The 14,073-nt window shown below is 37.5% G+C and overlaps 1 protein-coding gene across 2 annotated transcripts in view; it reads right to left on the reverse strand.

The window, feature by feature from the left end:
- Positions 1–14,073, reverse strand: part of GRAMD2B (GRAM domain containing 2B) — a 32,638-nt gene that overhangs the window by 2,177 nt on the left and 16,388 nt on the right. The window contains exons 5-13 of one of the 2 annotated variants that reach the window (XM_080573968.1): positions 13,297–13,400; positions 9,370–9,465; positions 8,304–8,375; positions 8,102–8,182; positions 7,341–7,452; positions 5,554–5,676; positions 5,328–5,415; positions 4,759–4,860; positions 2,723–2,816 (exon numbers count right to left, since the gene is read on the reverse strand). In XM_080573968.1, coding sequence (XP_080430094.1) covers positions 2,723–2,816; positions 4,759–4,860; positions 5,328–5,415; positions 5,554–5,676; positions 7,341–7,452; positions 8,102–8,182; positions 8,304–8,375; positions 9,370–9,465; positions 13,297–13,400 — 872 coding nt within the window. Of the gene's footprint in view, positions 1–2,722; positions 2,817–4,758; positions 4,861–5,327; positions 5,419–5,553; positions 5,677–7,340; positions 7,453–8,101; positions 8,183–8,303; positions 8,376–9,369; positions 9,466–13,296; positions 13,401–14,073 lie in introns of both variants that reach the window. The other variant, XM_080573967.1, reaches the window with a different exon arrangement.

Here is a 14,073-nt window from a genome sequence, read left to right on the forward strand (position 1 = left end):
CTCCCCTTTTATCCTAATAGACATGGTGCATTTTTTAATAACTTGTTAAAAACATTAAAGAAAAACAGAGCAAAATTCTGCTAGGCCATGGAAATTTTGTGACTCCAGGTATGAAGTGGAACTGGTAAAAATCATAAGGTCACATTGAAAAAGTCATTGCAACATAGTTTTGTATGGAACATTTGCTAACTGAAGAGTAATTCTTATTTTTTAACCTAGTTTCTGCAATGTATCTTACAATGCTGCAGTCCCACAGGAAGGGAGGGGAAGAGATGACAATTTGCATGGAAATTTTTATGCTAGTTTTGATTCTGAAGCGAGCTGCAGTCAATTATTAGCACTTTTCACCAAGACATAATACAAACAAGCAAACAAACAAACCCCAGTTGAACAGTTACAGTAACTTTGCTAAGAGAACATACAGGTATTAGACTTCTACCAGTTTTGCAGTACATGAGTAGGGTCAAACACTGTTCTAACAACTCCTGATCTAGATTAGGGACGTGGCAATACGCAGCTGCAGGCAATACTCAACTTGTATGAGAAGAAAGTAATAGTGTCTTGAGTATTTTCCAATACAACGTAAGGCTTCAATTCTGCAGGCAGTAACTGAAAAAAGCACATGACTTAAGACTCTAATTCAGGACAGAGGGTCACTTCTCTGGGAATAGCTAATGCTCTGACCATCCGGCTGCCTTTTACTGTGGCTCCTAGCTCAGACTATATAAGGGACTGTGAAAGTGCCTAGGCCTGCTACAAAAGACTGGCTGGCTTCCCACTGAAATGAAATGAGGTCTCCCATGGACCATCTCACCAGCTGAAAGCCTGCCCCAGACAGCTGGAAGGCTGTAACCTCTTAAATGGCCTAATATGGCTAAAGATTGTAACTAGTAATCATCTGGTAAGCATTTTTCTCTTGTATTCATAAAGCTATCATCCAGAGCATACAAAGGGGTTATGCTGGCATTATTCTAGATTTCTACATACAAGGGGGTGGCTGTGTGTGGGGAAAGATCTGATATTGGCAGAGGCTCTATAAATCCTATGCCACACAGTTAACAGTGATATTATATAAACGTAGCTTTAGGCTATTTGGGAAACCTATTTTGGGGATAAAAAGGCATTGAAAGACCTTGGCAAACACCCAGTTTTAGAAACAGAGGCAAAAGTATTCCATGTGACTTAAGCATGTAGGAATTCCAAAAACTGTTTTCACTAGTCCTTTTTTTCCATATTTGGTGAGTGATGCTGACTTCTTCCCAATATACATGTTTCATATGCTTATACTAGGCATAGGTGTCAACATTTTGGTGGTGGTGGTGTGTACTGCAGGGTGACCTCTGTGAAGAGAGGCTGGGGCTGTCCCATGTTAAATGCAGCCATTCCAGCTGGCTCCAATGGACCCACCTCAGGACACAGCTGAGCCCAGCAGAAAAGTTGTTTGCATCTCTGGGAAAGCACATTTAATACATGGCAAAGACACCAGACAGAGAGAGAAGGAGAGAAAAAGAGTCCGAAACAACACAGAGAACATCAAGGCTGGAGGAGGGGGAGGAGGAGAAAGGAGAAGAGGAAGGGTGGAAGTGCCCCAGTGGCAGAGCAGATATCCACACTGCAGCTCTGCTGTGGGCTTTCCATGAGCAAGTAGATATTTCCTGAAGGTACAGCTGCCCTTGGACAAGCCTACTCTGGAGCAGGGGAAAAATGAAAGGAAGGAGTGGCAGAGACAAAACTGTCTATGCACCACCGTAACCCCCCCACTGATCCCCAAAAACAGCTCAGGGGCAGGGAGGGAGAAGAGGAATCAGCAGTGAAGGAGTGAAGATAAGCCTGGGATAGAGGGGAGAAAAAGTGTTGTTCTAACATTTGTCTTGGTTTCTTGCTACCCAAATCTATTTTAAATGGCAATAAGTTACACTGATTTTCCCCAAGTTTCTGTTTTGCCTGCAGTAGTAACTGTTTTGCAGTTTCCCTGTCTTTATTTTGATCCATAGACTTCCTCATCCTATTTTCTTCCCCTGTCCTGCTGAGGAGGGAGAGTGAGAGAGCAGCTGAAATGGTGGGTCTGACTGCTGCCCGAAGTTAACCCACCACAACACCTAAAGCAGAAATAAGGTCTCCCCACCCACTCTTGTTTTGCATAGGATTCCAATTTCAGCACGGGCATTTAGTCTTGCAATTAGAGAATGGTGAAGTGTAAAGGTCAGGTATAGGGAATTACACAGCTGGTGAAACAACATTTGTGTTACTGAAGAGAAACAGGCAGATTCTAACCATTCAGTATAAGGAGGATGACTATGAATGCCAGCATGTTTTTTGTTTATTTGTTTTTTAAATCAAAAATACAAAAACACAAACAAAAGCTACAGACAAGGAAATCCTGTTAAGGAAATTGCCTGCTAAGTTCAAAATCCCTAGCCCCAATGGACAAAGGAAAAAAAATAAATCAAGATCCATATATGTAATAATCACCTCCTGAAGTGTCTGGTTTACTAGTGTTCTTTATCTTGAGCCTCAAGTGAAGGCAAAACACTTACATATACTAATGCATGTACTTGGGCTAACTTATGATAGACAAAACCTCAGTATTTTGTCTAGTAAGAATGCCAGTTCTGTGTACCAAATACAGGAGTGACTTGACACTTTCAAAATAACAGACTATAGAAATTCAGCAAGAACCTGATTAATGTATTGGCATTTACATCATATCATACGAATTTACCTTTTCCAATTTTATAAGATTGGCAGTTAATTCATCACAGAGGGCATCAGCATTAATTTGCAGATGAGATCCCAAACCTTGGCGCACTGGATGGCTGTCAAACAGAATGAAGAATTCAGTATGATGGAAGTGAAAAAGTAGAAAGCAGAACTGAAAGACAGGTAGATAGAAATACTTTGAATGGTAACATTGTGAACAGTACTTGTTTACTGAAGCAAAGGCCTAAGTCACTTTTGTACTCTTGACTGCATTCTTTGTATTGTCTCATTCCTCAGAAGCTTGGATGAAAACTTTACAGCTATTTCCACTAGAAGTTAAAGAGTTGCATAAGTTCCGTGTCTTGTGACTTACAGGAAACCAAAAAGCCCAGCCTGTTGACACGGCTGAAGTGCACATTAGGTCATCCCATATGTTGTACTGTTTAGTATCAGAATGACAGAAAACAGGACCTTCCTGTTTAAGAGTGCTTCTGAAGAGGGAAAAGTATCCTGCTAATCAAAACATGCCAGAAGTGGGAATATATATATATATATTTTTTAAACATTGCCTACTATTTGGTAAATTTACCCTTCTCCTTGTATTGTTGGTGAAATATAGATGTAAGCCTTTTCAAGATAAAGAACTGTTTCCTTCATATTCTTTTTTTTCAAGAACCTAAATCTATCTTCTAACACAAGTATGCCCGTCATGCTGCTTTCCACAGAACACATATGAAAGCAGCTGGATCCTAAGCAGCAGTCATTGTTCAGTATGACCAAGATTGCATTGTCAGAGTGACGTATTTTTCATGGAGGGGTTGTCAAATTAAGCTGAGTTAACAAGCAACTGCACTCAAGGATTTGCTACAAGTCTGAAACACTTTGCAGACAGTTCCATCCAGCCTGGTACAGCTGTCTTGAATTTTATTTTCTTCTGTTTTTCAGGTGGTGCTTCTCTAGCTGTCAGCATTTCTAACTGTGTGTCACTGCAGGCATTGCAGTGAGATTTACAAATGATTTTAAGTCATGTTTTTCAGGGAAGCTCAGAAAAAAAACATCCATTGTAAGCAGGGGAGAAGAGTTTATGCAAAATGTAATACTAAATAAGTTCATAGCATTCTCAGCATACAGCTGAACTGCCTTCTGTCCTAAGAGAAGAATAGGAAACTGATATGACCTACAATGGCATACTGCCATGGTGCATGCCCCTGAACTGCCTCTCCATTTGCTGTCTGCAGATTTCCTGTCCATTCAACATGGATAAAAAAATAACATCAGGGGTAGATCACATCCATGATCTGGGTTCTTCCACAGCTATGGAATAAAATTACTGAAGAATTGCTAGGAGAATTCTAATAAAAGATCAGCAGTCCTGCACTGGTCCTTCCCTAGACTTATCATGCACTAACAGCATGTTTTCTATTTTTTTTTATAGCTTGAGTATTTCTTACATGCTACCAGGAAACATGATTTGATAACTATCTTTCTACTTTATATAGAGAGCAGTCCTTGAACCCTTTTCCTATGGCCTATCTTTTTGCCATTCCCCTTCAAATAAACAAAGAATGCTTCCTGGTTGCAGTTTTTACTATTACTACTATTATTTATTTTAGAAGGACAGGACATCAGTTTCTAAAGAAGATCTGGGCAGCCCAAAGCTTTGGAAAACATCCCACAAACAAATCAGATGTATTAGTCCAAAGACTATGAAATACCTTCTATCATCTTAGGCTAATAAAATGACATTAAGACCTAAGACTAAAGTCATAGCTTTTTAAGAGAATCATTATCTGGAAAAAATTTCTCTTTAGCAGTTTACACTGAAGTTACTCACAGCTATCTTTACATGCTGGAAGTAATATTACATCATGACATATTACACTTGCATTAAAACTCTCGAACAGAAACCTGTGAGATGAGGTTTGTGCAAATACAAGAACTACAGAACACAAAGAATCCCGAGGGCACTACAGTATTACAGGAGTTTCAGAAGAAAACAGCTTGGAGCACTGGAAAAATAGATACTTTTTAAATTAAAGTAGCTACAGAGTATCTTACTCTTTAACATGTGAATCAAAGGATGTGATGGAAATAAGACGTTCCTCCAGGACATTGATTTTGTATCTCATGTAGAAGGTAGAAAATATTAAAACACAGACACTGTAAGAGAGCAAAATAAGGTACATCAGTTAAGTTTGTATGGACATGGAAACTTCAGAAGTACCTGAAAAATTTAACATTAAAAGGCCATTAAATCATTATTTGTACATGTTGAATAATAATGGGATCTTTTAAAAATCGTTTAAGTTTCTAAAACTCAGGAATACCCAACCAATGGCATTCAGACAGTTCTGAAAGTCTATTCCTTGAGTATGGCTTTGATAAATGCCCCATAAAATGAACTTGCAAGTTGTTAAACTCCAGCATCTCCTGAATCAAAACATCCTTTACTTTTATAAGTAAATGGCCATTAAATAGGTCTGCCCTGGCATTTCTGTTTCTGAAAAGGATAAAGGCCAAAATTCACAACAATTTCCTCTTTCAAGCAAAGCTTAGAAGATACTAATCTATGTATATGTAAGAAAATCCAAGTATTTTGACAATCTTTATATTAATTGTTTACTTACAGAACTGCATAAAATACAAGTATGTGGTTCAGCGATAAGGGCTTTTGGGACTTCATTTTGTGGAAGAATCTGAAAGCTTCAGAATGACCTGCTAGGAAAAGAACAAAGTGTTATTTTGATCAAAACACAGCAGGGTACACAAATGGTGTTTTGAAGCATGCAACAGATAGTATAAATTATATGAACTTAACTAACTCCAACTGAAGATCTGCCCTTAATTCCTTACCATTTCGAAGACTGTTTCTGGCTTTTCCTTCGGGTACGTGTTTACTGTGTGCATCTGAACGGGCAGACTTTGCTTCGGTCTTTGAAACTTTCAAGTGAGTCTGTGTCTCGACGACACGATAATCTGTCAAAAGCAGGATTTTGAATAAGGCCAAAATATGAAGTCAAAGGAAACTATTAGTAGCTTAAGTTTGTCAAGAAACAGGAGGAGTTTAACAAGCATTTATGGACATGGATAGAAAGCAGCAGTTGGTTTACTGTCCTTAAAATAGTTTGCATGATAATTCAACATAATGACAATGCAGAAAGAAGCACCTGGACAGGAAGAGGATTGTGTATGGTAAATTTACATTTCCAGATCCTTTGAGATATGGCAGCCCATGCAAGCTCCACAGATTATCAATGAATTTCCAGTCAGAAGATTAAACAGACCCAGAAGTAATCTCTCAAAAGGACTGAATATGCTATAGTGATGATTCCAGAGTACTTTAATAGCAATTTCAAATGGAGATAAAACATTGTTACTTTGAAAGGGAAGACTATAGCTCCTTCTCCTGCCCCCCCCCCAACCTTTTTTTTTTTTTTTCCTAATTGCAGATGATATCTTGAGTGAGATAGGACAGAAAAATCCTGTCTCACACAGATTTGCTCATGTTTTACTTGTACATTCTGGACTGATCTAATGATACCAAGAAACAGAATCACAAGGGACATCTGCCCCTCAAATGATTTTCCTTTAATTCCTAGCAATTCTTTAACTGGGTATTGCTTTTTTTCTGCTGTGTAAAAGAAAATTGAAAGGTTTGAAGTAGTTATCAGCCTTAAGGAAGAAAGACAGCAAGTTAGATCATTATTCAGAAGCATTCACACTGCAAGTAATGACACTAAAATTTAGGTACTGCTCCACAAACACTAAACAATTAAAAACACACACACAGTAAATATGAAAGCAAATAACCTCCAATTGTACTACTGAACAAAACTGACATCGGAAGAAAGAAGAGTTAAATAAAACTAACCCAACTGAAAACTGCTATTAAAATATTTATAATGTTTCATTTGAAAGTAAAGGTAAAAATGTCTAATTATACAAATTCACTGAAGTCCAGATGGAACCAGGAATAAAAATGGAACAAAACCACATTAATATGCTAATATATAGTAATTGCATAGCAGACTAATACCCTAGATTTTGCTGTTAATAACATTCAGCATGTGCCACATTAAATGAATTCTGCAATATTTATGAACTTACGTGCAGTGTGTTTCTTTATGACTGCAAAGAATAAAACCAGGGTTTTAAAAAAAAAAAAAGGAAAACCATTTCAAAAATAATCTTTTTTTGATGACCAAAAGCCTGTGAATGACAGAGCACATAATCTTTATTCGTATAGATTAGAAGACGTTACTGTGTAACTTGAACAACTTCAAAATAGTTCACTAAAAAAAACAACAACAACAGAGAAGAATAAAGGACAAACACCTCCTAAGTTGTATGTCTGGTAGCATAACTGACAGGGAGTGTAGGGAGCAGACAGTGCATGCAACTGGAGGCAGTAGTGATAAATCAAACCTGATGCTTACAAAGTCATTTCTTAACTCTGGATGACAAAGGGATATAATAATGGAAACCCAGTTATTGTGACTTGGAGGAAGATCTTAGATAAAAAGAAAGGACTCCACAGGACTGTGGAGAACAGATACACCTCCACATGAGAAGGGGATTGCAGAAGCAAAACTGAGAACTAAGCTCTACCCATTTTCTTGCGGCCCCATGATCCCACTCACCTTGAAAGCATTCAAGCTCTGGGGTCTGTGAGCCTGTGCTACTGGACTCCTCCATCTCTTGTCTTCGTTGCTGCACTATTCTATCCAGATCAGAATAGTCCTCATTGAAATCCTGATGGAAAAATAATCACAGCAACATTCAGCCCTGTTCTAAGTCTAACCAGTCTTACTTCCTCTGATCTCCCTTTAGAAACCGAACAAGCAATTACAGATTTAAAACTGTCTGACCAGGAATAATTTTTGATATCAAGATGTTAAGATCAATGTCAGCAAAATAAGCCCCTTATCACCAGAATTTAAGCCCCATTTCGTGCCCTCATTTAAGCAAAGAGATTAAGCCTGCCAGCAAAAGAAATGCTATTAGACAAACACAGAAGTCTAGAACAGGCATTACTAGTTAGAATCTGGTCATTACATGTGGCTAACACAGCTCTTTCAGTTGTCTGAGCTGGTTCACAAGGAAGAATTGCAACAAGAAACACTTCAAAAATAGTTAATGGCAGAGGAAGTGGCAACTGTAAGTTAGTGCCAAGAGTTGTGAAATCTGTCAGCTAGAGAGAAATATGTAGGGCATATGCACCTAATCAGATCAAACTACACCTTTGCTAATCATTTCCACTGCTTCTTAATGTTAAATAGCTCATAGAAGCTTCAGAAACAGATGTCACAAATCCCTTTGGTTTCCTTCCCTCAGAATTTGTAAGTGGGACTTGCAATGAACAGCGCCATGCAACAAAAGAACAAACACTGAAGCTGTTTACCAGGGTCAGAGTTGTAGGACGATCAGCCCTGAAGCTGTTTTCAGCAGAAGATGGATTGGAACTGTTGCCCATACTTGTATCCTGAAAAAAAGCAGCAGTTTTAAGAAGGAACACATTTAGCAACTGCCTAGCATTTAAAAGCAGTAAAGCAGTAATAATGAACACAAAGCTACATACCGTTTTCATTCCCATTAGTACTTACCCCAAGATGTCTACAGATAGATTTTAATAGCTTGTAGGTGGTATCTCTGGAGAGCAGGGAGACAAACATGTACTGAAAAACAAAATTTCCAAAACTGTTTGGAGAAAAGACACACAGTACAAGCTTCCTTTTATCTAACTAAAAGTGGTAGGTGGTTTTGCTGATCACATAACTATTTTAAAGAACCTTCATATAGCAGGGAAAACGTCTGCTCTTTCTAAACCTATGAACTGAGGTTAATCACATGGAACACGGAACAGGCACAGAAAATTCAACATGTTCTGCTGCAGGAACCAGAGTATAGCACAGATCTATTATTCAAAACAATTTTTCTTGTTTGTTTTAAAGACTTTGCATACTGTGTTTTCCCTAACTTAAAAAAGAAAAAACTAATTCTTTGTACATTCTCCCATGTCCACAAAACTATTCTGCCGTGAAAATGGGTCATTCCTAAAGCTGCTTATAAGATGGATAATCACATTTTCTACAGATTGATGCAATTACTACAGAGAATTACTGGGAGAAACTGTATTTTGTTGCAGCTAGGGTGTTGCTGATCAGATGAGTCAGCCAAATAAATGTAAGAATACTGTAAAGGGCTGCCAACAATGTAGATAACCCTCCCTGCATGCACTTTCTGACCCAATTGTTTTAGCTCCCCCAGTGCCCCTACATAGCATTCTTGGAGAATGAGGAATGACAGATTACAAGCAATAAGTTGCAACCAGAGATTCCTTTTCTCTTCTCCTCATCAAGCTAAATATAACTTTGTTTGCTGCAGGTCCAAAGAAAAAAAGACAGGAAGTTAGCAGGAGGGAAAAAATGGTCCTTGCCTGTCACCAGAGATGAGGCAGAAGCTCAAATTATCCCCTAAGAAACCAGATCCTCCAGGGTCAAAATCTAAATGATGACAGGTTACCAATTCTTCTAGCTGTTTAAATGACCACCTGGCACCTTCAAGAATCCCTCATGATAACTGCCTGTAAATAGTGACGGCAAGAAAGCAGGAAAAAAATGAAAAAGAAAGCAGTGGGGTATGGAAGTGTTGTCCTCTACCAGTACTTACTCTATCTGTGACTGTTGCTATGATCAGAGCATTTGGCACAAGAAGGGCAGTTTTGGTTTTCTTCAGAAGTGTCACTGAGAGCACAGGTATGCTAATCTGAAACAAGACCATTGTAGTGTTAGTCCCAATACATGCACACAAATCTGCATACACAAGGAGCCAGTCTACCAATTGCTATAAATCAGATCTTCAGTGCTCTACACACAAAGATTTATCTGCTATGTCCCTGATTACTAACAACTCATTTGTGTAGGTATGGTTTCAGAACAACGCTATTTCTTAACTATTTTTATTTCTATTTTGATCAGATGCCAGTCCAGGCTTTTGCTTATGTTTTCCTTTTCTTACTCCTTCCAGCTCTTAAAAGACTACGGGCTTAGTTCACAGTAGATCTGCAGAACAAACTAGTCTTAAAGTTAGGCTTCCTGTTTAGGAAAAAAAAAAACAATAACAAACATTTCAGAACACATCAGACAAGAGGCTTGTTGAAGAATGAACCTGTAACTCTTTACCACTTTACAGACCCCTTAATTTGCAACAAGCAGCTGAGTAAACAGCTTGTCCTTCAGTATCACTGAATGATCCAATACCCACATATCTACTGTCTCATTTAAATTGACTCTTGTGTGTGCCATCCGAACTTCAACATTTATGTTGAGAAGTTCTCAATTTTGCCTCCTTTGCATTTATATGCAGATATTCTTTATGGGGTCTTGTAAACCTCACATAACAAAGGACTGAATAATTGGTTTGACTTACTGTTGGAAAGCCTAGAGCTTAGGAACTTAGACAAATATATCAATCCAGGATACACATGGATAGACGCCAGCTTCTATTAAGTATTCCTTTGCTTCAACTACCTGAGAAATTCAGAATTAAAAGTGTCCAAAGATTGACCAATGAGTGATTAGAACACTGAAATGAGTTCTCCTGAACTGATGTGTTTTAAGTTAACTCCGTTCTGTTTCATAAAACCTTGTTATTATTCTGAAAAAAAGCTAAGTGTGAAGCAACATCAAGTTATGAAATGAAAAATTATCATTTGCTTCAGGTAACAAAAAATTTGTTTGTGTACGTTTGTCTGGATGCAAGATTTCCAGCCACTGTTTAAGCATGGCTAATCACTTCACTGATTGTCATCTAAAGGCCAGAAGGTCACTCAATTACTCAGTGCTTAGTTTCATTTAAAAAATCTGTGCTAGAGGGGAAGGGGGTGCATCTGGAGTGGGGTTAGGGGTGTAAGACAACCAAAACAAAACCCAATGCCTGTAATTTTATATTATCTTTAGGCCTAGGCCTGTAAGTCTGGACACCATTTTTCTATCAGTTCTTGATATGTCAAGTCTATTTGTCCTGCTTCAGATGTCAAGTCTTTTGAAAACAAGTTATTAAACAGGCACTCCGCTATACTTTTTCTTGAAGTGGATTATTTTCTTGTTCCACAAAGTTTTTGTAACACTTTCATTCCAAAAACTTTTTTTTCTGGGTGGAAAGAAGGGAGCAGCTGTGATGGGTGTTTGACTGGAGAAAAACAGAACTGTCATGCAGTCAGAAAAGAATTTGCATCACTTTTAAAAAGCAAATAAACAAAGACAAAACAAATAAAAACCAAAAACAACACAGATTTTTCAGCAGAAATTCTAACAGTAATAATAAAAAAAACGCGTTTTAGAAGTTTTGAATCGGTTCAGTCCACCTCAAAGAACTTTAAATAAGAGATGTTAATGGCATTCTGCTGCATACAATTTTGATGGATAACGTTACTGTAATCAAGACTAAAGAGTACTTAAGTGGGATTAAGTACTTGCTTACTGCACTCTTTCTTCAACATTAGATTAAAATGGGAAAATCACTGCAAAGTATTTTATTTCTGTCTGGAGTAATAATTCTTTCACAAAACAAAGTTTTCCTGCAGGTATCTTGGAAAGCAACTAAAACACTATGACAATGCTTAGCTCCAGGAAAGACCGCAGGCCAACATGCATAGCCAAAACAGAATGACATGGAAAGAGTGAAGTCTTTCAAAGCCAATTAAGTCCTGCAGAAGGAATCTTGTTTTCGAACGTGCAAAGTGTTTGCATTGCAGATTCAAGTCTCCTGACTTGCATAGCTATTTCACCTACCAAAGGTTTTAACAAAGATTCTGTAGGTAGAAAACTTGTGTTGAAAAATTAAATAGAACATGTAGACCAGCTGCTTCTCAAAACAGATGGGTTCTGAATAAGTTTAGATTGTTCCAAGTAATACAGATTTTGCATCTTGGCAACTTTGTCAATATACGTGACTGCTGTGAAGGTGGTTTTTCCTGTTAGGCTTGATTTCCTCCTCCCTCTTTTACATTATTCTTTATTATATCCCTGATTTCCCTGTTGTTTTGTTGATGGTATTACTAAAAGTCAGTGCATGCTCTATGTGACTGAACCTAGCTTTAAAGTGTGTGTTGTAGGGGCTGAGGAAGACAGACGGAAGTAAAAGACCAGGCCAATCTTTCACTCTTCATTTTTTCCCCTCAATGTTTTCTAAAAAATATTCTACAAACATTATTTTCTAGAACTACATGATTATCATTTTGCATCTTTTTTTAATGTCTTTCTATTCTACTTGGCAGACTCTTACTGGATTTTAGTAATATACATTTAGCTTAGCTTGAATTTTAGAAAGCTGTCCCTCAGCTTGGAATAGACCCATGCACATTTCATTTGTGCTGAACAGGAGATTACTTACACGGCAACTTTAATTTTAATGACAGGATAGGTGTTACAAACTATGAATGAAAAGAGTAAATGATGAACTACTCTCCAACCCTTTGTTAATTTTGATTTCCTTGTTGTGCTACATAGCTTTCACTGACATGCACACCATCCACATTAACATACTACCTGTAACTAGTACAATCCATCAACTAGGAAATAACCATAGCTCAGTTTCTTGGCCAAGCACTAATATGCAATAAGCCATTAAGTCACTCTCAGTAGTGTGTTGTTAATCATTTTAATCATTTTTTTAAACCTATTCTACCTTCCTAAAAGCCATTTCAAAGACATACTGTGTTCCATCACAACATTTGACAGAAGACAAATAAGATATTGCAAGTACTAAACTGGTTTCAGCACCTAAATTCACTGAGAAGGGTCTTGATCTGAACAGGAAATCATTCAAGGAAGTACTTGATAAAGAAGGAAGCAAAAATCAAGCTGTTTCCCAATAAAAGCTCAAAGACAACAGAGATTACATAAACAAAGAAAAAGACTCCCAAACCTCCAAACCAATAAAAACAGAACACACTTCTTCTTGGACACAGTTTTTAATCTGTATAAATAATATTTGCCACAGGGGCCGGCCTAAAACCGTATGTGGGTCATATCTATATTGAGAAAAGAGTAAATGATGAACTAGTAAATTAGGATCTTCCCAATTGTTCATGTCCTATTTCTGTTCTTCACATTAGACTCACAAGTAAAAACCTTGCAGGCTGTTTTTTCTTTCCCACTCGTCTGTTCATGCAAAACCAGAAGGATCAGCTAGAAGAGCCCCTTTGCCACTCCACTCTGAAGACTGGTTTAGTTTCTTCTTTAATTGTCTGTTACTCAGCATGCTTGATCCTTCCCTTCATTTCCCCAACATAGTCCTTAAACTTTTCAACCCTGCCTCCTCCTCCTCTTTTTCAAACCCAAAAGACACATTTTTGTACAGTTTCTGTTAAGTGGGCTTGACATCATTACATTTCATATCCTTTCCTTTCACTTTTTTTTTCAGACAGGAAATACTTAATGAACACTCAATTCTAGAATGATTTTTGGCTTAGATTCTGAACAGTCCATGTATTCCGTGCGTGTTTTCTAGCCTTGCACAATAGATTGAACTTCTAGTGATGACCTAATTCCTAAGGAACAGCATTACTATTTCATACACAATGATTTTACAAACCTTAGTGTCTTTACCAAAAACCTTGGAATGGAAGCAAATCCAGTTTTCAGAAAGGAATAACTTTCCTTGGTACAGAATTTCTTTCTGCAGGGCACAGGTAAAACCTAAAACACAAAGATATTCTATAATATTTAAGGTAGCCATAACCCACAATAAAAATTTGGCATCTTTTTTTGCTCTTTTTTTTTTTAAAGCCATAATTTGTTTGGGTATATGCCTTTTGATAAACATTGTCAAACCCTGAAATATTCAAAAAGTTTTAAGAATACATAGAGAAGCTCAGAAGATTTCACAAGCCTAAGTTTAATTCAAAACATCTGAAAAAGACTGAAATGCATAACTTGGCTCCCATAAGCTATGAATTTTTTCTGAAGGAATACCACCTAGGCTCCTACAAAGTTTTAGACTAGCTTTCTGGTAACTGTATTATGTAAATATAAAAAAACATACATTAAATGTTTTAACTTTAAAACTTTTAGGTCTTAAGCAGTTGTCTGGACCAGATGACCAACAGAGGTAGAACACATGTAAAATAATCCTGCTTTTACTTCACAACCACTGAGCAAAAGCAATTCTCATTCATGAACTGCTATCCTTGTATTCATTTCAAGAAACATTTGCCCTTCATCTCTATGTAGAATTCACTTGTTAAAACTATCACAGGAAACAGTAGAATCTTTTAAGTCCTCCTTCTACCAGTGCTTTTAAGTTTCAGAGCACCATCAACAACAAGAAAAGCCCAAGCTAGTCACCTGACTGGTGCTGTCTCAATTAAGC

Source organism: Anser brachyrhynchus (genome assembly GCF_964034855.1).
Source record: "Anser brachyrhynchus genome assembly, chromosome: Z".
Taxonomy (NCBI): Eukaryota; Metazoa; Chordata; class Aves; order Anseriformes; family Anatidae; genus Anser; species Anser brachyrhynchus.